The 24449-nt window shown below is 44.9% G+C and overlaps 1 protein-coding gene and 1 pseudogene across 5 annotated transcripts in view; both read right to left on the bottom strand.

Annotated features, from left to right (window-relative positions):
• Positions 1 to 24449, bottom strand: part of OTUD7B (OTU deubiquitinase 7B) — a 932635-nt gene that overhangs the window by 416087 nt on the left and 492099 nt on the right. For all 5 annotated transcript variants that reach the window (XM_069652344.1, XM_069652353.1, XM_069652334.1 and 2 more), the window contains one exon: positions 21176 to 21303. In XM_069652344.1, the coding sequence (XP_069508445.1) occupies positions 21176 to 21303 (128 nt within the window). The remainder of the gene's footprint in view (positions 1 to 21175; positions 21304 to 24449) is intronic.
• Positions 3212 to 4795, bottom strand: LOC138565718 (T-complex protein 1 subunit zeta-like; annotated as a pseudogene).

Raw genomic sequence — 24449 nt, 5'->3', positions numbered from 1 at the left:
CAACCCTGGGGGGATGACCAGAGAAGGGCTAAAAAATAGGCCTCACTGACTTGCAGAGGGCCTTCCTCTTAGTTTCCATCGCTCTCCGGGGCACCTCTGGCAAATTCTCCTCGAAAGGCGTCGACGACTTCGACAATGGCTTTGACACCGGAGCCCTGAGGGTGTCCTTCGACGGCCTCTGCGCCGATGGCGTTAGCGACTTACTCGAAGCCGGTGCCTTTCGAGAGTCCCTCGATGGACATGGCGCCGACGGCGTTGATGCCTTCTTGGAAAGCCTCACAGGCTCCGAAGGTCTGGAGGGCGTCGAGGACCTGGACCTGGCAAGGCTATTGCGATCAACCTTGTCCGATTGGGACCTCGACGGCTCCCGATGATCGCGCCGACCGTCCAAGCCCAAAGGCGTGCGAGCGGTGACCCTAGCTCGTTCCTTGCCGGCTTCTTTCGAAGTCGCGGACGGAACGGTGCCCTGCGATTCAAAATACGCCATCATCTCCTTGCGGAATGTGTCCCATACCGCCGGTGATGAATGCTTGTTGGGACAAGCCACCCGCCATCTGGCGGAGTCCTCTGACGAGGACGGGGAAGGCGACCGGTGACGGCGCTTCCTAGAGTGCCTAGAAGAGGCAGAGGAATGGCGGGACCTACTCCGCGACCGAGACCCCCTGGACTTACGCCGATGCAGAGTCACCCCTCGAGTCGTCTGTCGAAAGCCCTGCGGATTTTGACTTACGGGGTTTAGAAACCCTACCTACCGACAATTTTTTCTTCCGCTCCTGCAAGGCCTTCGAAGTCAGGGACTGGCAGTCATCGCAGTCGTCAGTGGCGTGGCTCTCGCCAAGGCACCAGAGGCAGTCGTCGTGCGGGTCCGTAATTGACATTTTAGCACTGCAGTCCCAACACTTTTTGAAGCCCGACTTCAGGGTAGAAGAAGACGAAGACATATTCTCAAACATTCACAAAGTAGAAGAATCGAGCGCGCAGAGATTCCGAGGCGAACACGTTCGCAGAAAAAACTGAGGCTACAGGCGCTGTGCGTCCTAGATAGAACATCCGGTGACGTCGACCCTCGAGGACAGCGTATCAACGTCATCGATGCAGGACGCCTACGCCGAAAGATTTTCCGAGGCAGCACAGCTGGGGTGATTACTGTCATAGATGTGGAATACGTCGGACGGCACAATCCCCTCGAATGTAACATTTTGAGATTGGGATTTGTGAACCATCGTTAGCGAAACCTTCTGACTTTTGTGTTGTAAGCTTAGGGTAGCAGGGACTTGTTAAGACTAAGGTTTGGAACTTTGTTGGCCACATCTTTTGGCCATTGTTTTACAGGATGCGGTGTCTCAAGTGGGACATGGATGGTTAGGAACTTTATGATTTGGACACATCTTTGAAGGTGTTCGATAATGGAAGCAAGACCCACTGTGTTGTTTCTTCACTAACAAGGCTAGCTTTAGGAATATCCTTACTCTAGCCTATGCACTAACCATTAACAATGTGGAGAAACATAAGAAGTGGGCTGTTTTTAATTATCTTAACCTTCAATACAATTGTATAGATATCAAATGTCTTAGGTATGAAATTGATTAAGTCAATGCGTTGTTTGCACTGTAATTTATATATTAACCCGACTCTAGCATCTCCCCTTTTGTTCCTCTTCAACCCTTTGTGTGTCTGCCCCCCTCGGATGTCTTACAAATTTGATTATGTTTTTCTTTCTAACTCACTAAAATGAGTTGCTAGGAATAATTAACTAGGTGTCACTTGATACAAGTTAACCGTATTTATGGATACAATTTTGAATGTTAATAAAAATGTATATTGTTTAATATTATCACAAGTCACATATTCAGTCAATGTATTTAAAATGTCTCATATCTTAAAACTATTTAATAAAAACAATATAACAAAGTAATATTGTTACTTTTTATATTTCTTTTTTTATTTTATTATTTTAGACATTAACCTAGACTATAAGTATTTGGTCCAACCACTGCTGTGAACAAATGGGTAATAAAGTCTGTCTTTAGAAACATTTGTTTTGTGTTACATGTGTTATTGCTTGGCCTACCACACTGGCAATAAGATGGCATCAGGTGACAAATGGCCTGAGTAATTGGCAAATGTCTATCCAATGCCTGTCCAGGAGCACAAATTCGTTTTTTGTTAATAGAAATTGGCATACAAGGAACAGACGTGAGCAAAAACATTTTGGAGTTTAAACTAGTTTTAGGAAGACACTTGCTTACAAATTAAGTGGCAATCGGGATGCTTAGTTAAGGAATTGTTATCACACCAGGAGCTTGTTTGCAGGTACAACTAACACATTCCCTTTCAGAAGGGTGCTTAAAATTAACCATGATCGCTTCGTAACAGCACAATTTGCTGTGGAGAGAGACCCTTATGGGGGTGGTATGGGCCAATGAAGGAGACACATTTGGAGAAGAGAATCATTAAGCATAAATATCCCTTTGCAGAAAGTGGTGCTCAGCCTTGGCGGTATCTGGCACCATGTCAGACTTGGTGCATCAATCGCTGGAGGAGACACACACAGTCACACATGACGATCCCCCCCAGGCTTCAATAGGGATTCTGATTAATGAATGGCAGGATTTGTCAAGTGCTACCAACCTGTATTAGGTATCCAAGTAACAGAAAACGGTTGGGTGTGCTCAACATGTGCCTCAAATGTACGTTAAAAAATATATACTAATCAGATGGAAGCTATGACATGGGAACATGAAAGATAAAGAAAAGTGTCACATAATTTTCGAACAAATACACTTTAAGCTTTTCTTTTCTGGAAGATTAAGAGTACTGACCTTGCAAAGCTCCAATGAAAGGGAGTCCTAAAGTGACCCTGCCAAGACCTGAAAAGAGCACCGAAAGGCTCTTTGCATCTGTTCCGCAGAACTTTGACAAGCAGATGTTCCGACGATCTCAAGGCTCTTATTGGGATGTAGAGTAATTCTAGCCCTCCCCCAAATCCTTTCTTTAATTGGGCATAAAGACTGCAATCAATTAAGATTAAAGTCAGGTGATGCACTGTAATAATCATACATGTGTTTAATAGACTTGTTGACCAGCTTGCTCTGACTGTTCGAGATAATCTACAAAGAAGATTAAGTTGGGGGTAAATTGACGGCACAGGTAAAACAGGTAATAACAGTTTCCAACTCATGGGTGATTTCTTTTGGGGGACAGGTTCACTTCATTCCTTGAGTGACAACATCCCTGCCCTCAATCTCTCAACCAAGAGAATATTTCTAGCAATCACTGTGCATGAATGAAGTAGTTTGTTCTTAACATTGTAGTTGTGCCACACTCCAGCATCTGCTGCAACCATTGGTTCTCCAGTATTCAAATCCACACAAATGAGCCGACTATATTCTACATATTCAGTCTGAATTTTCACCAAAGTCTCTTAAAGATCATATCAAGAGTTCTGAGCAAGAATTTCTGCATATGCTCATACACTGCGCTGGGCCGTACCTGTAACATTGGGCTTGCGCTTAATTAGGGATTTATTATTGCTACTTCCACTGCACCAGCCCCTGCAACCACATGACCATCTCCAATTGCATTTTTTACAGCACACAACACATCTCTGATGGCATCCTTGATTTGGGCAAGTGTATGATTGTTAGGCTCTTTGATCAACAGGGTTGCAGAGCATGGGTTATTACATTTGTCAACCTAAGTGAACTTTTTTTCACCAATTGTATAATCGTAGGCAAGACAAGTGTCCCAAACACAACACTGACGTAAGATCCTCTATAGTTCATAGCCATCCCACTGCAAGCATCAACCTCTCCATGTTCCATCTTTTTGCCCATATTTTTGCCCTGCGAACAGCTACAATTCCTTCTTTTGCAAGAGCATCCAACGAAAATGGATCAAAACCCTTTTGGTTGACAACGACCAATCCTTTGCCAGAATAACCACAGATGTTCCTTTTCAGTTTGATCATTCTTTTTAACTGTACCTTCAATGCATTTTCTTTCAGTTTCAATACATTTTTACTGTTCTTCTGCACTCTTCTAGTAGAAACCAGAGTTAATTTCCGTTTTCTCGTATTCCAAGGATACATTGCAGGAAAAGGATGAACGCATCTTCAACTCCTTTCTTCATATCAGGAGAACTAACACCCTGACCCAAAACCAGTCTGCTGATCAGTGCTGTGTCGATTTCTGTTTTTCGTTTCATTTCCATAATCCCAACCATAAATAGATCAACCGGTTAATCTTGTCTTTTAATGGCCAAAACAGAATCTATGACATGCTCTGTTCACACATCAGCCCGCTCTGAATGAACCTTTGTATGTATGGATGTTCTTGCAACATTAATGAGTTTCCTACATCCATTTCTTTAGACACCTAGATTTGATCTAAAACTTCTATGTCGATTTCTTTCGAAGCTTCAAATCCTTCTGTTACTATTCGAGGATGCAAGCCCTCGGAAATATAAATATCAGCTTGTTTAAGAAGTTATCCAATCAGTCAGAACATTTGATGTAGTACTGTATCCTGTTATCTCATCTTGAACTGTTACAGCACCAACAGAATCTTTCATAGCAAACGATGCATTTCCTGAACAACACATTGCCATCTTGGGAAAGTTTGCTATCTCTGGCTATCTCTGGCACCATATACCAGCATCTTCATGGTGCCCTTTGGCTTGAGGTTGGTCCGCAGGACATCGTGCAATCTGTAGGCAGTGCATATGTTCACAGCTAGCGCTGCTTAAGCCCGAGGGCCACTTTGGCCTTGAGATTGAAAGCTTTGACAGCGGACATGGCTTGAAAATATGTATAAGGGCCCATTACGGGGAGCAGCTGCAATGTATAGCCTCCACCTTGCTGCCTCTAACAGAAAAAGGGTGTAATCCGCTTTTTTTTTTTTAAATAGGATGGTAGTTGTCCATGTAAAATCTTGCAAACTTAAGTCTGAGCCTTAAATTAAAACCTTTGCACCATAGAAAGTGTGAGGGTGTAGGAGTAAGTCTCAGAGAGAAGGGTGATATGCTGATTGGCAAACACTTTTATTAATAATGAAAACAGGGTTCTTGGAGAAAATTCTAACTAGCCCTATCTCCAAGAGGGGTTTCCCTGCCTCAACAGAAGCAGCTAATGAAACTGTGTGTCAGAATGTCCAAAGTAAAGTTCAATGTCATGTGTCCAAATCCTAACCTGTCCCACACAAAATAAACTTCATATAAGGTGAAAAGGTAAGTGGCTCTTGGCTGGTCACCAGCAGCCCTGTTTGCAGTTCCAAATGAAAGTGCCAAAGCGTGTATAAAACAAAGTTCAACAAGGCTCAAGGGGTTGATCCTCTTCCCCGCGTCTTTCCATGTTTTAACAAAATTGTCTGTCTTTAGTTATTGAAACGGGTTCCTGTCTTTGGTTGGCAGAACTGGCTCTCAGGCCGAGCAACAAAAAGGAACAACCTGGCCTCAATCTCCCAGGCTGTAGTAGGCCCCAGGCCAATGAGGGTAGCCCGGCTCCCAGGTACTACGACAAAGAAGAATAACCTGGAAGTCTTTCCCAAGCTGTGTTGAGGGTACCAGACCCTTGTGAGCAGACCCTGCTTCCAGGTACCGCGACGAGGAAGAATAAACTCAGATCTTCCTCCCAATTGTCACAGGCCCCAGACCCTGTTCTTAGTAACCCTTAGTCCACTCTCCTGCCAAAAAAAAAAACAACAAAAAAAAAAAGTCTTGTCGCTTTCGATTTCACAGATCTATTTATCTGACTTCACTTCAACCCACAGTCCTGGTTTACTCTCCTGCCAAGGTCTATGCATACCACTCGTACAAACAAAGTTTGTATTCCTCTTTACTGCAGTTCTCGGTGAAGACACACTCAATACTTATTTTAGGGCCTCCTGCTCCCTCTGGGTCTCCCCAACCCTGGGCCTAGACACCCTAGTGCCTGAAGGGTCCTGGCCGACACCCTCAGGTTGTTCACGGGACTCCAGGATCTTCTGTGGCTTCTTTGGCTTACTGGGACCTGCCCCGGTCTTCCACACATCTCCTTAGCAGTTCAGCAGTGGATTCTCCACACTCCAGCACCCTCGGTCACCGGTGACAGTAACTCCTTTGCAGTATGCTTTCTGCTTTGCTGATCTCTTGCGGATGTGCTGCTCTTCTGGACATGATCTGCTCTGCCTTTTCCACGTGTAGCCTGCAGAGTTCTCGGTCCGTGCGAGATGAAGACGCCATTGCTCTCTTCCCTCGTTCATTTTGAACGACAGCTGGCCAATCGAATCGCTCGAAATGGTTTGCATTATTAATCTTCATTACTCTTGGTTTCTTCCTCGTCCCAGTATTATCATCAGGCACCTTATGGATCTTTTCCTTCCCAGTGATCCCCATTTGGGATGGATAGCAAAAATACATGGGGGTACCAGATAGGATTGATAAGGAGAGGTGGGAGGGTTAGAGGGGTACTGCGTTCTCCTGGGGTTGTCATTGCTCTCAACTGGGTTTTCCCTCCCCATGAGATCCTCCCTCTGAGAACCACCCCCAGGGGGGCTCTTAGGTGGCAGCCTGGCCTCATGGAAAGGGACTCCCGTATCAAAAGCAGCTACAATCTCCCGGGATTCGTCACAGAAACAAGTGTAATTTTCTAAGAGTAATGTCGGCCAGTGTTGGTCACCAAGCATGCTGCAGTGTTATGGATAATCAGTAATCTGTATAGGGTCCTCTTACCCAATCTCAGGTATTGAACATTCCAGTAGTCTAGTTTTGCACCTATAATTGCCTATGCAATAACTGCAGTTATTTACTGATAGCACATGACGTATTTGTGTAAGTAACATAAAATGGTACTTAACCTTTCAAGATGATGTTATACATTCTTTAGCCAGCAGAAAATGAGAATAGGAACACGTGACATCTGGTCTTAGGTGGCTGGTAAGGATGAGAAGGAACTCCTTTTTGGAAAGGTTTAGTGTGAGAAAATGTGTCTTCATCCATTTCCCAATAGAGAGAAAGATATCCCTGCATGTTGCTACATTTTCCTCAGTGCCTGTAAGTTCCAGGACAATCTTGTTTATCGTCAGCATATTTTTGAAACTTCCATGAAATGGCAGCATAAACAAGGTGAAAAGAATCAGGGAGAGGCAGGATCCCTGAGGCATTCTGTATTCTAAGTGAGCAGAAAATGATTCAAAGGTTGCCATTTTTTAAAAACCAATTATAGATACAAGTGTCTGGTCTCAACTCCTGAGCGAATCTGCTCAGCAAGATACAATGGTAAAAAGCAAGGCATCAAAAGCTGCAAGTAAATCTAGCACGATAAGTACACAAGAGCCATCGAAATCTAACAGTCTAAGAAGATGCTCCTTGATGTCCAGCTAAGCAGTTTCAGTACTTCGTCAAGACAAGAGCCTGTCTTATAGTTTACTCTTCTAGGTGATCCCGTAGCTGAAAAGAGGAAATCCCTAATTTTTAAGACAAATGAACAGTTTGAAACTGGTCTGTATTTTGCACAGTTATTCGGATCCGACTGGGTTTCTTGAGCAGGGTTGTAACCCAGGACTTTGAAATAACTGGGATCGAGACCTTCAATGAAGGATGTACTGACGACATTCGTTATGAGAGATACGACTCTCTATATGGGTTATGGCTGTAAAACATGGGCAGCGATTGCCAGTTGCCGTGGTGGGGTTGCAAGCATGAATAAACGAAATGTCATATGACATTAATGAATGGCTGCATGGCTATCCACACACATTAATAAACAGCAAGGACAACAACATTTGGTTGTGCTGTTCACAAACTCTATGCATATTTACCCTACGCTTTAAGACCCGACAGCAGAATACAGCGCAGACCTACAACAGATTCATGTACGCTGAACACACAGTAAGTCTCTAGCACGGACGCTACCCCTACTCCTCTCAGCACCCATCCCCATCCACATGTCTGACTGCATGGGTTGCTTCTCTACCGGAGCTTAGCCAGCCCTGCGGCAAGCGTTTTTTTTTGCCAAATACACACACACATTCTTATCGTGTCCATAACCTCCAACACGCTGGATTTCGGTCCAACGAAGGCGTTCCCAGTAACAGCACATTGAGACTATAATAATGGTAAAATTAGTGCTATACAAATGACAAGTACAATACAATGGAGTATCCAGGCAGTGTGGAATCAGAACATGGAGTGCATTCATAAGATACTATAATGGGTTTAACTCTTTCAATCTCCTCGCAAATGTCTTAATTTTATTTGTGAAGAAATGTTGTAGTTCATTGCAGCATTTTTCGGATGGTGGTGGTCCCAGTAAAGGTAGATTAGGGCTTACAAAGTTTACTAAATATTTAAAAAATATATTTTTCAAGAGTTCAACACTTCCTCTTTTTAAGCATTATAATACAATTTATTAAGTTCAGTATCTGAATTTTATATTTATTTCTGAGAGCTTTTAATGCCATGGTTTAAGCCCATGTTGGATCCTTATGCCACTTCCTTTCAGCAGCTCAGACTATTGATTTAAAGGAGGCCAGATCCTTAGACAACCATTTCTTATGAGTTCTCGTAGTGTTCCTAACTCCTACTGATTTTGGGTGCAGCCCAGTCCAAAGTAGCGTGATTGCCAAGTTGCATGCCTCAGTTCCGATAAGTCTACATTAGGTTTGATTTCAGTAACTTTGGACAACTATCCCATAGCCACTATTCGATATTAGATCACTATGCTTTCGAAAAGTGACGCTGGGAGGATACTGGAGTTTTACTGTATCATGGAAACCTTTGCGTCAAGCAAGCGAGAACTAATTTATGGTCTTACCAGTTCCCACAGCTGCTCTGGATATATTTTTTATGGAGACCTTTCTGGATAAAATCTAATCCCGGCTGCAGCCTCTAGTATGCGTTGGACGGTTAATATTTTCCCTACAAACAAGTTCTTCAATGCAGAATTAAAGTTTAATCAAGCCAAATCAACAAGTTCATCAAAACCCAGGGTCCTAGGCTAAGCGGCTTACTACGAAGGGTAAGAGTTGGCAAGATTAGACTTCAGAAGTCTTTTGTAAAATTCTGAATTTTTTTGGGGGATAAAATATAATGAGCAAATGAATGGCGGAATAAGTATAGAACAGTTTTACATATGGGATGTCACATCCAACGATGTCTACACAGTTAAAGACCTGAAAATCAAGAGTAGCTTTGTAAATAATTGCAACAGCCCCTTTTCCTGTTAATCTACGTATATGGGATACATTACCATATTTGCATATCTAGTGCTCGTATCTGCTTAGATTCACATGCTCTGCTTAGTCTGACTTTTAGTGGAAGTCGCAGGGTATTACAAGATTTGTTTTTGAAACTCGAAAACGGACATAGACAGGGCATGTTTAGTAATACTATCCCTAGTGTGATGTGTACTGTACCCATGGTCCAGCACATGTCGAGGTCCCTCAGATTGTTTGTTTCTGACATGAGGTTGCATGAAGTGTAGTGCGAGTACAGGTGTGATAAAGCAGAAACAACGATAACCCAGAAAACATCTATGCTGCTCCTACTCCAGTAGGGGAGGAAGGGTGGGCGCATGTGAATCTAAGCAGATACCAGAAATATGATTACGGGGAGTACTGTATACCTTCTGGAGCATGTGGATCTGCTTAGATCACATGCTCTGCATAGATTAGCGAGCAGTATCTGGAGAAGGAGGTCGGAAGTTAGAAGGTACAGCAGTAAATAGATGTTTTAGGACTGCTTGTCCCACCTGTGAATCTGCTTTAGAGTGTGTGTAAATGCAATAATGCTGTGTCTCCATGTAGCAACCTTACAGATTGCATCTAGAGGGACGCTTGCAATGCAAGCTAAGGTAGCTCCTGTACCTCTGGTAGAGTGTGTCTTTGGGGTGAAAGTAAGACTTTCTTGGAAAGGGAATAGCAGACCTGTATGCACTTGACTATCCATCTGCAGATGGCGTTTGACACGTGATCACCCTCTCTACCAGGTGCTATGGAAACAAACAGTTGGTCTGTTTTCCTTAGGGGTTTTGTTGTGTTCACATAGTACAAGACCACCCTACGTACATCAAGAATATGGAGGCTTCTTTCTGCTGAGTTTGATGAATTTTGAAAGAAGGTAGGAAGTTCTATGGATTGGTTTACATGTAACTTTGAAATGAACTTAGGTGCGAACCTAGGATGTGTTCCGAGGACAACCTTGTCTTTTTGTATAATGAAAAAAGGCTCCTCTACAGACAAAACCTGTAGCTCACTGGCTGGTCTTATGAAGGCGAAAGCCACTAGAAATGCAGTCTTGTAAGTAAGATGTTTTAGGCTGGCATTGTGAATAGGATCGAAGGGTATACACATGAGCTTAGAGAGCACAACATTGAGATCCTAACCCAAAGGGTTGGAAATTGGGGGGTATAGCCTCTTTACCCCTTCCATGAATGCCTTAATGACAGGGACTTTCCACCAGGACACCTTGTTCTGTGAAGTGGCTTAAGCCGACAGGGCTGCCAGATGCACCATTATGGAATTAAATATTAGGCCAGAGTCTAGCAAGTTCAGCATGTAGTGTAGAATGTTAGCAGTGCCTGGTGTTGGGTTTCCGTACCTCCTTAAGGATATCCATACACCTCTGTGGAAGATTCAAGTGGCTAAACTCTATCAGGAGCCAAGATGCCAAGTTCATTGATTGTGGACGTGGGTGGAGGGATGCCCCTTTGTGTTGTGTCAACATGTTGTATGGGCACGGGAGCTTGATTGGGTCACACATCGCCAGTTTGAGCAGATGTGTGAACCAAGGATGTCTCACCCACATAGGAGCAATCAGGATCAGTTTTACTTGTTCCTGGTGCATCTTGTGCACTATTGTGCTCAGGAGTGGTGTTGGGGGGGCGGGGGGGAAGCGTAAGCAAATTTCCCTGACCTGTTCATCCACAGGACATTCCCCTTGGACCCTGGTTGGGGAAACCTGGACGCACAGTCTGGGCATTGTGTGTTTAGGTTTGTGGCAAACAGGTTTAGTGGGGGGTGACCCCACAGTGATAATATTCTGTCTAGGATATCTGTCGAGTCCACTCGTGTTCTTCTGGTAGAGGGTATCTGCTTGGAGAGCTTGCCAGAGAATTGAGATCCTCTGGAACATGTTCCGCTTGAATGCCCCCTTCCATGTCTTTTGGGATAGCTTGCACAGACTTTGAGAGTGAAAATTGGACAAGGAACTTTGGCCTTGTGACTGGCTTTGTGACTAGCCCCAAGAGGAGGACTGTCCACCTTGTAAGTAGCCTGAGGGATGTTGCGCAGCCAGGCCCCGAAATATCCTAGAATTTGGGAAGTCCCCTTTGGAATAGCATTTATTTGTCAACTGTCAAAAGGATTTAAGAATGTCGTACTCCTCCTTGGCACTCTCAAGGGCGCCTTCAACGGCCTTCCTGAAGAACACATTTGGCTCCACTGACATGTTTAAGAGGGTTGCTTGAGTCTCTAGCTTGAACCCGGACTGTCTAAGCCAGGCATGATGCTTGATGAGCACTCCCTCCGCTATGATACGTCCTGCATTATCTGCTGCATCAAGGCTATTCTTTAGGATGCAGTTTGAGACCTGCTTGCCTTCTGAGATAGTCTTCAGTAATTTAGTGGTTCTGTGACAGCTTCCATTTGGCGCTCCAGATCATCCCATTTGTGGCACCTGTAACTAGCTAAAAGTGTAGTGTTGTTAGCAATTCAGGTCTGGTATGCTGCAGAGGAGACAACCTTTTTCCCGAAAGTATATATCTTTTTGCTCTCCTTGTCTGGCGGGGCTACTGCCGACGCCAGGGGGGTGCCTGCCTTCTTCCTGGTGGTGGTGACCACTAGGGAATCTGGTTTGAACTGACCCCTAATATACAGGGGGTATATGTGGGAGCAGATCTGAATAGCTTCTATATTCTAGGGTTGACTGCCCCCTCGTGAGACTAGGGGCCAGTAGAGATGGTTGGATATGTCTTTGGACAGATTGCAGGAGTGGTATTAAACTGGGTGGCGGACCTTTTGTCCCCAGATTATCTTCCAAAAAGTCCTTGTCAATCTGTGCCTTCTGAGTGTCGATATTAAAATGATGTGTCGCCTTAAGTAGCAGTTAATTATACTGAAGCTGATGGTCAATAGGCAAATCTGCTACCGGCTGGTCCTGGTGGTCTGGCGACAGTATCACATAAATGTCATCGTCGTGCAGCCCAAGGCATTGCTAAAAGGGGACACATCTCAGAGGCCAGAAAATAGCCCACTGGCTCCCAATAAAGGAAATAATCATCTTCAAAGCTCCGACACTGACCCACAAGTGCATTCACCTCACTGCTCCTAACTACCTCTCACAAAGGATCCACCCCTTCTCCTCTACAAGACCAACCAGGTCACCCTATACCAACATGCTCGGTGTGCCACTAGTAAAAAGAGCCAGAGCGGGTGGATCCAGCTTCCCATATCTCGCACCCCCACACTGGAATGCCCTACCTCCCACAATCCGAGGTGAGGCCTCCCTCCTCGCTTTCCGAAAAGCAATGAAAACCATCCTCTTCTCATAAGGTCCCTCATATCAGCATGAATACTAAACAGATGACCCACTGCATAAGTTGTAATACCAATTGCATAAGTTGTAATGATGGAACTATGTCTGTATTGATTTATAATGTGCGAACGACTGCTACCACGCCTGTACCTCTGTAACTAAGCTCTTGCAAGTAACAGCGCCTCAATGCCCCTGGGCTGTTTGCATGCTATATAAATAAAATTTAAAAATAAATTTAAAAAAAAATAAATAAATAAAACTGGTCTTGGCCATAGAGGTACCCCTGAGACCGTGGGTCTTGGTATGTCTGAGAGGTATCTTGGAACGTTGAGGCCAGAGTGCCTAGAGCAGCAGTGCTAGGCTGTGGCTCAAGACAAGACTTCTTTGGCAGGGGGTGGCTGTGCTGATGCCCCTGGCTGTAAGGCATCTTTAAGAACTGTCGATTGGTCAGTGTGTCTGTCCATGAAGTCTACGAAACAACACATTCGCCTTATAATTTTCTTGAATTGTTCAGGTTTATATTCGCATGTGGGCAAGAAACCTGACAAGAAGACAGGGGTGGCCTGGGAGGGAGTGACATCCTTGTGCTGCATGGCCCCTCAGAGAGTGTCCATGGGGATGGAAAACCCTGTCTGTGTCTCTTTTGGGGACAAGGGCATCGAAAAATGTGACTTCTTCAGCAACCTCGCCTTAAGCAGAGAAGCACCAATGTTTTTCTTAATTACTGTGAATATCCTGGATTCCTCACTATTAGTTAATTTCATACAATGGATTTTCCACACCGTTTCTTGTTTAGTGATAATTGATTTTATCTGTTTATTACGTGGGCTCTTGGTCCCAGTGCGTCCTTGCGAGGACGCACTGCCGCCACAATTCCCGACTACTAGGGCCCTATGCTGAGCCCAGCTGTCAATGAGACAACTGATCATTCGCTTCCATTTCAGGACCCCATATGGGGCACTCATCAATCACAAATAGCCTTGATAAAGGCCCAATGGTCGAAACACGTGTCAGCTGACCACTACTGGGACCAAGAGCCCACGCAATAAACAGATTGATGAATAAAATCAATTATCACTAAACAAGGTACGTGTGGAAAATCCATTGTATGAAATTAACCAATAGCGAGGTATCTAGGATATTCACAGTTCTTACCACAAAGGAGGCGTGGGCTTCACCTCAACAACCAAATCCTGTGATCTTGCACTAAGGAAAAGGGCACCATAACAAAGAACAGAGCTCAGCAAGGAAGGTTCCATACCTAGGGCCCAACACAGAATCTCATGTTACTTAAGGTGTCCCCCAAGAAAACGCTGAAAATGCTAGAACTAATTAACGCCTTTCGCCCCCTGTTTTTCAGGGAGATTAAAAAGGGCTCTTTAATTTTCAGTGTCCAAACTGACTTTCACTTTCGGTTTTGCGGAACTGTCGTGAGGCAAAAGTGTGCGCAGTGGCCCAGGGGACAGTGAAGAACCTGAGGCTTTATCCCTGGACACTGTATGGGCCTTGACGGTACCATAGAGAGTCAGTCATGGGGTATGTTTTTAGTGTGTTTGTGTGTGCCTTGGCCGCCGGGTGTCTTCTCCATCACAGAACCGCTGGCCTGCTTCTTGGAGTCAGGGGTCCGCACCTGGGGTTGCAACAGACCCCGCTCGCCCTCGGCATCACTCATGACCCCGATACTGCCCTTACTGGAGTCTATCGTCATGTCGATGATTGAATAAGCATTCTCTACATAGGTCAGCATGAAGAACCTCCCCCCTCTCTCCCAACTTTAATGGGCCGAAGCCCGAAGAGGCCCGTGAAGGCCAGATCTGGTCATCGATCAGTCAGTCGTCGACGATGAGGGTGTTAGTCTGGAGCAGTCGAGTGGTCGTGCGGCAAGGCTAACAAAAAAGGAAAGTAAGTCTATAAGTACAACTTTAGCCAATCAAAGGCATCAGCCAGGAAGAGAACTCTGCATTGCGACCAACTTAGATGGCAGGTCTGTAGAGTTGCAGATACAGGCCTGAAAGCGTAAGGGAGGCCCAAGGGCAAGGGCAAGGGCAACTGGCCATGCAGGACCCTAGACCAGAGTTCAGTGGGTGGCCAGGAGACCAGTGCGAAAAGGACGGCCTTGAGTTGCTTCTGGAACCGGAAGTGGTCTTGCTCAAGTTTGAGAGGCAGGAAGGCTGTTCCTGAGTGCCCCAGCAGAGGAAAGCGATCCCCCCCTCCCCCCACTCCCTGGAGAAGCATCCGACCCTCAGAGATTTGGGAGGTTGATGAGTGGAGGGCTCGAGAAGGAAGATACGTAGAAAGAAAAAGTTGGAGGTAGCGCGGGCCCCGGCCCCAGAACGCCTTGTGGATGATGCAAAGGGTTTTGAACTTGATCCTTGGAGCCACAGGGAGCCTGTGGAGAGATTTCAGCGCTGGAGAGATACGATCCCTGGGCTTGCGACCAAGGAGAAGTCTCGCAGTCCTTTTCATGACCTCTGTGATTACTGTGGTTTGAATAACACCTGCAGGAAAAGTCAAAGAGGAAAAGAATGTTGTTCTTCCCATCCCCACAGCATACTACCTGCCCCCTCGTGCTTTGCCAGAGGACCCAGAGCACCATCTCAGGGTTCTGCCAACAAAACCAAGCTCCCTTGGCTTACAACACCCAGGACTCTACCTGCAAGTGTGGGACTCTGTGACTGGCTCCAAGATGAACATGTGACACACTGCCTACCTTATCTGCACTCCCCTGGGACTTCAGCCCGGGCATCTGCAAGGGTCAAAGGCAGCAAGAGGCAGCTCCCTGTTTGAGCCAAAAAGGGCCTAGAGCCAGAACTCCTGCTCAAGTTCGGACTTCACCAAGCTCACACTTTACCAGACTTCTGCTTCCACCCATGGGATTCTTCAACCCCTTGGCTAGCCATTCACAGAGGCGTTTGTTACCTCATACCAAGGCGCATTGCAGTTTTGGATGAGTTAACTGTCATTTGGTTATCTATAACCCCATTCTAGCCCAAATCAGAACTCTCACCTGCTCCTTCTCAGCCAGCCATCCCATTTAATTTTCGTGTACTTAACTACCCTCCCTCTCTTCAGGTGTACCCTTTCGTCATTTGCCAATTTCTTCTACCCTCTAATATGCATCTTGATTTTGCTCCATTCCTCCTTTTCACTCTTCTCCTTCCATTCTCCCATAGCCTTCAGCCTCAGCATGGTGTAGCTTCTGCATCAGTTCCCAGCCTCCCCATCTTCCTCCTTACCCCCCCCCTGCACCCACACCCCTAGAATATGATGCTTCTGTGATCTAAGTCCTCCTGTACACCCCCCCACCCCCTAGCCTACTGCAGAACTGCTCCTCTCGTACATCCCGGTCACTCTTACTTGGCCTCTTGAAGGCACAATCCCTCTACAACAAGCCTTCCTACATAACTGACCACTCGTCACCATCAACTTTCACTTCTTGCTAGAACATAAACCTGATTTCCCATCATGATTCTGCAACATTAGCAGCACGCCACACTCACTGCTTCTCCCAGACCTGTTGGTGAGCGGTTCCTTTTTGATAAGGCCCTCAAGAATGCCCCTCTTCTCCCCTCCAACATCAATGCTTCATGTTTTCATGATGTCACTACTCAATTCCTCCCTCCTACTCCTCTCACTGTTCTGGCCATCAACCCCCTGGTCCTCTGAATTCCTTCTTCCCTAACCTGACCCTTCTCCTTGAGTCACTTCCTACTGACATCCCCAGTGTCATGCTTTGGCACTTTAACTTTCCCAAGCCTTCTGCAGCCAACTGCCTTGAATTTCGATCCATCCCATCTACTACTCGCTCTACTCCCGCCACAACCAGCCCACTCACTAGGGAACTATCACCTTGTCTTTCTCTCTAATTCACTCTCCTAGCTTGACCTCTCCATGAACCCCGCTCATCTTTCCATTTTTCACTTTTAACATCTTGGCATCTCCACCTTCCACTCAGGAAATTCAGGCAGGACTCTCTTGCCCCTTACCCTGATGATGTGAGGACCTCTCTCCTGTCTCTTTACCCTATTCAAGCTTCTTCCATTAACTGTACCTTTCACTACGCACTTATGACTCCATTTGACCAACACTATGCTGCTCACGCATTCATCACTTCATGTCCCAGTCCTTAGCCTTGGATCACCTCTGAAATTCAGATGTTCAAAAAAGCATTTGCCATGACATACAACGCTGGTGAAAATTATGAACACCTTCCCTACTACTAGCCTACAAAGATTAATTTGCTATGCTAATCTTGGCACTGGACTCTGCCAAATCCTCCTACATCACAAACCTAATCTCCTCTTGTTGCTACCCTCCAATATTTGCTCACATCTCCCAAGCCAATATCCTTTGCATCCTCTCTTTCTGCTAATAACTGATCACTTTTCCTATAAAATTCATGACTCTCACAGACCTCCTCGCTCCCTCCCCCACCATCCTTCTGTCCACCACCTCTCCCACTAGATCTTCTATGCTCAACTACTTCTCCTTACCTCTACTATTGAATCAGCACACATCCTTTGCAGTGCCAACACAGCTTGCGCTTCATTGCACTCTTTTGCTCTCCAAATGGTCAAAGACTTAATCTCAATCACTTGCCCATCTCACTCCAAGCTCTTTAACCTCTCCCCTCTCTTTCTCTCAGGTGGACTTTTCCCTCCCTCCTTCAACTCTGCATCTATCTTATCACTATTGAAGCCGACCCAAACTTCCCAGCAAACTATTGCCCAGTTCTCTGCTTCCCCATTATTTAAAGGTCCTTGAACAGATGGTCTTCAACCGGATCACTAAGTACCTTGACAATAATAATTGCCTTTGAAATCCACTTAAATCTGGCTTCTATAGGAAACACTCTGCCGAGACTGTACTAATGCATGTCTTCAATCTTCTCTTTAATGCTTATCACTCCACACTATTCTATATTCATCCTTTTGGACCTTTCTACCACTTTTGACTGTCTCCCAATCCGCTCTCCTCCTCACTCTCCAGGATCTTTGGTTTCACAAATCTGTTCTTGCGTGGGTCTCCTACCTGGAAGGTCGATCTTTTAAAGTCTCTTAGCACTCTTAAACCTCTGACCTCCACCCATCTCCCTGTCGGCGTCCCCCAAGGATCAGACCTTGGACCTCACCTCTTCACCAATACGTCTGCCCTAGAAAGGCTGATCTCATCCTTTGGCTTTCATTATCACCTTTTGCTGGCTGATAACAATGAAATATTTTTCTAATTTCCCTGCGTCAACCCAGCCATCTTGGAAAGGATTATAAACTGTCTCAATGCAATTCGTCAGTGAATGGCTCTCTGCTGCTTCATGTTAAATCTTTCAGAAACGGAAGTCCTCTTTCTCCCACCTTCCAATACCACCCCTACCCACCCCTCTTCCATACCCTTCCTGCCTGTCCATCTTGCTTCCTCACCCAGACTCGCAATCTTGGGGTCCTCTTTGGTAGTGATCTATGACTGCAACAATACATCCTTACCACTGCTTCTGCTGCTCATTTTATGTTAAGCGGGGGACAAGAAAGTTGAAAGCAAAAAAAAAAGGACCCTGCCTCGTCAGCTCTGACCCACGTAAGTGCGAGGAACTGAAGCTGCAGGGATACAGGGCATTCTGCGGTGGGGAGCGGGTTGGGGGATGCAGGTCGGGGGATGTGGACCGGGGCATGCAGGCCAAAGTGATCTATGGGAGTTGACATTTTCGTAGTCAGCATTATGGGCGGCGTAGTGATCAAATAAATTTCATTTTTACTCCCATAAAAATCATTTACTTTCAACTTTAAAAATAGGGAGTAAAATACTCACCCCTCCAAAATATTATCTGGAGCACTAAATGGCTTCTTAAGAAAATTAAGCTCAGCTGGTCAAGAGACGTGGTAGAAGTCTTCCAATTCATTGGCACCTGTCCTGAAACAACCACATAGCTCTCGTCCACGCATTATAGAAGCAGATGCCTCAGATCAAATAGTGGGTGCTATCCTTAAACTGCCCCAAGAAGTCTACATGGAGCATCTGGCAGCTTGCACTTTGTTAGGAAGACTTCTCATAAATGTGTGAATTACTTCTACCTTAGAGCCCTCCACCTCTTTTGATAAACTTTGGGGCTTTGAACTTTATAACTATTTGTTTTCTGTATTTATTTACTTTGATTGTGGAGTTTTAGACAACTCCATAGGCAACATCTCTTCATGTGTGCCACACAGCACCCTCAGTGCAGGGACACAGCGAAGCCTTTTAGGCTGTCCCAAGGTGAAAATACCTTCTCTGGGATAAACTACTGTTTTCCAGAGAAAGTAAAGTGAAATTGACTTTACTAGTCTTTCCCAATTCCTAGACCCAGCACACACTATCTTACAATAGAGTGTTGGAGGAGTTACTTAGTATCCCCTATGTTTAGAGACTCAAGTAGAAGTCAAATGCTACCCTTTCCTCTCGAAATGGCTGGTGGCAGTGGTTTTACAATCAACTACCATGATTTTTCCTGACTGCGAACACCGGCAGCGTTAAATCGTGGGAGCCATATTTTTCAAGATGGTGTCTCAGCCCCCTTTGTTTAAACAGGTCCCTGTCTTCTTTTTTCAACATTTCTTTTTGGAAAGGTCCTTGTAGAGTTTGTGTCTGCACAACAAACCAGGTTTGGTCCCTTTGTCCCTACGCCTTTGGCGGGCTTCAGGACTAAAGACCGCCTCTGGCGCCAGAGTGTCTGGGTTGGACAGGAAGTGAGGGAGGTGCCCGAAACTGGCGTGATTGGCTGGCTGACTCTCCGGGACGGACAGCCACCCTACTGGTTGAGTGGTAGCTAGGCTGGAATGAATGGGAGGAAACTGGATAAAAGGCGAGTCTCTTGGCTTTGAAGGCAGAGTCGACCACTGGAACGAAAGAACCGAAGACGAGCTGGAAGAGGACGGCTGCTGCAACTCCGGGACCGTTGGTTTGCCCGGTGAAGCCCTGCTGCAGGTCCGAATCGCCAAGTTCATCTCGACAGAGAAACCGTTCAAAGACGACTTCTCCCTTTGAGTTGGTGGGACCAATCAACTCTTAAGCCACCTCGATACCATTCTCGGAGCTGGTTGTATTTTCCTCAGGGTGCTGCAGGAAACCGAATAGCCAGGGAGAAGGACACCAGTTTGTGTGCTTGACTACAGCTACTGGAATTAAACATTTACTTTTGACAGCTTTTTGACCAGTCCCAGTGCAGTGCAGGAGTCCCCCAAACGTCCTCCCTCTTGTCCCCACGGCTGAGGCTCAGGAACAGCAAGATCTGCAGGAACTGCCAGGAATAGATGTCTTCAGCTGCATTTTTCTTCATTGTAAGGTACTGTGAGAACCCAACTGAGAGAACTTACCTCTCATTGCGAAAGTGCTTGAAACTTTGTCAACTTGCAAGCCTAGATAGCTTGTGACCCAACATATGAATCTTTCTTTTACAAACTACTTCTGAGAACTTTGGCAAATACTTTTCTGTTTAACTTCTAGAACTGCTTTATCCTATACAAGACTTTAGCCCATTGACTTTGGCATAACCTATTGCATTGAATCAACTCCTCTGGTGAACTCAAACTATTTGCACTGTTTTAGAGTAACTGTATTATTCGTTTTATTAGCTTATGCCTTTTTGCTCCTTCTTCAAATGCTCTGAATGCCATTTTGCTCCTCCTTCAAAGTAGTTTAAATGCCTCAGAACCTGATATTGTGAAGTACTGAAGTATATTTTTGTGTAATATAGTTTGCCTCCTTCTAGTGAATGTTTGATAACTGACTGTGAAATAAATTAATAAGTGTTTTACCAAGAAACAGTGGGTATAAGGGTCTATTTGGATACTTGTAATTATAGACCTATGTGCAACACCCTTACAGCTCACATTCCCTCTTGAGATAAGCCTGGCTGCTTAGCAAACGCTACCACAAAACTGTGTAGTACAGACTTATACCAAAGGTTGGTTTTGCTTACACCTGTAGTACTAGTTGTGTTTAGTGGTCCCAAAGGGTACTGCATCAAACTTTGCCTAACACATTTTCAGAGCTAGGGAACTACTCCATACTCAATCGGAAGCTATGTCATGCGTGTACTGCATAGAGACACACTTACTCACTGGGTTTGGGTTTAGGAATCCTGTGGAAATATAGATTAACCACCCGAGATTCACCTTTCTACAGAGCTTTGAGTGCAGAAAAAGCCATTAAGCTCGTTTTTTCGCACGCAACAATACAGACAGTGGTCGAAGTGTACGAAAAAAAGTAGTGGAGCTATGTCCCCTACTGGTCTGCATCGCTCCCCGCAAACCCCATCGTCACACCCCCTCCCATGCACAATATAAACCCTCAAATGCATGCGCCTGCAGTTTAAGGGAATGTTCAGTGCACTGCACTGAAAGTGCAAGTTTCAACTGCTTCCTATACTTTTATTTTAAAACAAAACCGTTCTTTCTTTTTAAAATAAAAGTATAGGAACGGTAAAATTTCATTAAAAGTAGAGGAGCACCGCTCCCGCCCACTTCGACCAGTGAATACAGATTCAAACAAAATTGAACAAACTGTTACATAAAAGCATCACAAACCAGCTTTCTTTTTTCTTTTTTAGGCATGATAAAACAAAGCCATGAATAGGCTCATAAACCAACAAAGAAAAATATTAAATGCAGTTCCACTCTAGGAGTGGGCTCTTTACCTCTTTGTTTTGTTGGGTCTGCTGCCACCGCCACCTCCGCCTGAGGGCTTCCTTTTCCACACCTTTATCCATCAGGGTATAAAGGGATTTACGAAGCATGAGGTCTCTATCATGGAATCCCCACATTCCTGAAGAGATAGCCAGTGAAAAGAAAATTCAGTTTAGAGAGTTAAGGGGATCTGAATTATCACAAGAAAAACCTTGAAATTCAGCTGGTGTGGGAAGTGATGACCATATAATCAGCCCACCCCTCCTACCCCCCCCAGTCCCATTAGTGTCACCCATGATTTCATTGTGTATCTCATTGTGCATCTCTTCTGTGATATCATGTAATCATGCACGTGTGCATGGGTTTTACAATGTAGTGTTTATGATCCATTTTCTTCATGGCCCACTGGCCATGGCTTCTGTCCTGGCCATTGTAAATGTTGTACCAATGATTTAAAAAGAGCGAAGGCCACTAACCACTACCAGCCGAGGATCATACACACTCCCTAGTTTCAAACCACATCCCACCAGCCATGGCCAGCAGTGCAGGGGCCACTGGTCATAGCCACTGTCTTTTTTTAAAATAATTGGGACAATATGGGCAAATGGCCTTAGCCGGCCTCTGGGTACCCAGTCATCTCAATTGTACATGTTGCACCAATTATAAAAAAATAAAATTAAAAAAAAGACATTTGCCCCTTGCCTAGTAAATCAGATCCCACCTCTACTCATGTTAAAATAAGACTATGGCTCAGCCCTTGGGGCCCATAGACCATTGGATATTTCCCTCACCTTCCAATTCCTGCAACAATTAATCGTTCCAACAATGCGTGGCTCGATCAATACAGTCCTCTACTGCTGGTGATAATTCCATCGGAAATGCAGATTACTGCAGTAACGCAGAGAATACGAATTTCCATGGCAACCGGAAAACACTTGAAAATGTAAAAGACAACCCAGTCCCCACTGGCAGTCAACATGTCCCCCCACTTCCCTCGCTTATTTGTTTCCTCCCTCCCCGACCCCACTCCCCGACATTCTCCCATTGCTCGCTTTCACTCTCCAGATCGTGTGACACATTTTCTTTTCCAAGCACAGCATTTGACCTAACCCCAGTATCTCATGCGATTCCGGTGGGATTCTTCCGATAACACGTAAACTGTCCACCCAAAACGTGTTCCCCAGCCGACACTTAACAATACCCAGGCATAATTTTAAGCACTTCTCTTTTTCACTTTCCCTCTGGATTACTTCAGGAATTGTCTTACAAGAAAAAAAATAAAGGCTTTATTTCTGAAAAGCACCTCTGCTGTAATTCACTATGGGAAATATATAAAAGTCTTTTGGGAGAAGATGGCACCTTGTTTTCCGTCCAATATTTTAAAATCTGCTGGACAGATTTACATGAAAACAACAAAAGGCACAAATGCAACACAGTTTTTGCCCAATTTGTTGCAAAGCCATCCAGCAGATTTCATTCTACAGGTGTTCAGTGGAAGCATGTTTTATTGTAGGGTAAAATGAACAGGCGTAAGCAGAAAACCATGGTTTTATTTTGTTTTCTCAATTTTTTAACAATACTTTTCACCTACATTTCCACTTTTGAGGGGCCAGAGTTATTTTTGTGGAAAAACTTCATCCAGATAGTGTGATGAATCCTGAGGAAGCCTCTCAGAATCCCAGCATAAAGTGTGCTCCCATGTGCCCAGGCAAAGGCAGCCGCTTCCTGATCCTGACCCTGGGGGTGGTATTAGCCAGGTGGATCACACGGGATGAGAAGGCCATCAAGAGAATGGGAGGACTCCGTCAGTGGAAAAAAAATATTTTCCTCTTCTCATCATCAAGGGTACCTAATGACTAAACATCTGATGGCTTATTATAATAAGGTTTCCTCTCCCAGATTTCTCCAAGGTATAAAGAGTAAAAAAAACCTATGGTAAACAGGCAAATTAAATATGTAAAAGTCAGGTAATTAATACTATTTCTGATCGTCATAATTCTACAGTATGTTTGAATTGTGAAAGCAAGGAACAACCATTAATTCCTTTAAGAACTTCACCATAATATATATCTTATAAACCACTAAACCAAAGTAAATTGAATAACCCTAAAAAGAATATGAACATTATGGACTCAAGTCCGATAATGCTTTGAGGACTGAGATGAGGAAAAGGAGCTCAAAGTTACAGAACGGTAGTGTACAGTCTAGTGTTTGTAATGATCCACACCCGAGTGGGACCTTTAAGCATTTGAAAGTCGTTCAGGTCTGGGCCATTAGGAGAGAGAAGCAGTGGAAGCAGCAGAAGCATGAGGAAGTGGTAGGAGACAGAGCCGCTGCTGTTATGGAATGTGGCTCCTTGTCGAAGTTGTGACAGAGGTTGGGAGCCCTGAATGATGCAGAGAACTTAGAAGCAGGAAGCGGTACGGAAACTAGCTGTACCGTGGGAGAGAGAACCTCTCCTGGTCCTGAGTGCTTCTCCGGTGTGTGGCGTCCACCGGAATGCGAGCGAAACCGAGGGGCTGCGAGCAACTTCAGGAGGCGCGAGCAACAGAAACATTACCAGAGCTGTCAGATGCCTGTGTTCCCCTGAGGAAAGAAGAAACAGTAGCAGTTGGTCCAGCGGAGGCGCGTGGGAAGACCAGTGAGTTGGACTTGGTTAGGTGACGCCAGGGTGCTCCGAAACAAACCACTCGCTCAGAAAGAAAGTTTTGAATACTGAACGAATGACTGCAATTTGGGCGCAACTCCTTTCTTAAGAGAGAGAGTGAAAAGAAATATTGTAACCAACATTGTCAAAGCCAAAAGGGAACAATATTTAAACAAAGTGAATAGGATTCACAGAAAGGAATATCATTTATAAAAGATTACAACACGCATTGCCTGAGCCAAAGCAAGGCAATTAAACAAAACCAAAAATGGCAGAATAAAAGCCCTCCTTGTAACAATCAAGGGGGAGAGAAAGATAATCTGCATTGCCTGGGGCAAATGAATCAGTGTGAGACACATTGTCAATGTGTACTGTATCCTTAAATGAAGAAGTTATAACCATCTTGTTGAAAGTCAAAAGAATCATTTATTAAGTAGTTGTTGATTTAACCTTCCCCGTTGAGGATGTGATTGTGAAAAGATTCAAGCAATCCTCACCACAAAGTACTGATATCAGTAAAAGGAGTTTTTATCCTGGCAGGGGAGTATACCAGGAAAGGGACATTTAGTGGCTAGTCCTGGCAAGCGAGTGGACCAGGAAGAAGAAATTGAAGTAATACAATGCCTACAATACCTGCC

The sequence above is a fragment of the Ambystoma mexicanum genome, chromosome 1p (assembly GCF_040938575.1).
Source record: "Ambystoma mexicanum isolate Mex_15411 chromosome 1p, UKY_AmexF1_1, whole genome shotgun sequence".
Taxonomy (NCBI): domain Eukaryota; kingdom Metazoa; phylum Chordata; class Amphibia; order Caudata; family Ambystomatidae; genus Ambystoma; species Ambystoma mexicanum.
Note: the sequence above shows the minus strand (reverse complement) of the source record. Positions and strands in the feature narration are given on the sequence as shown.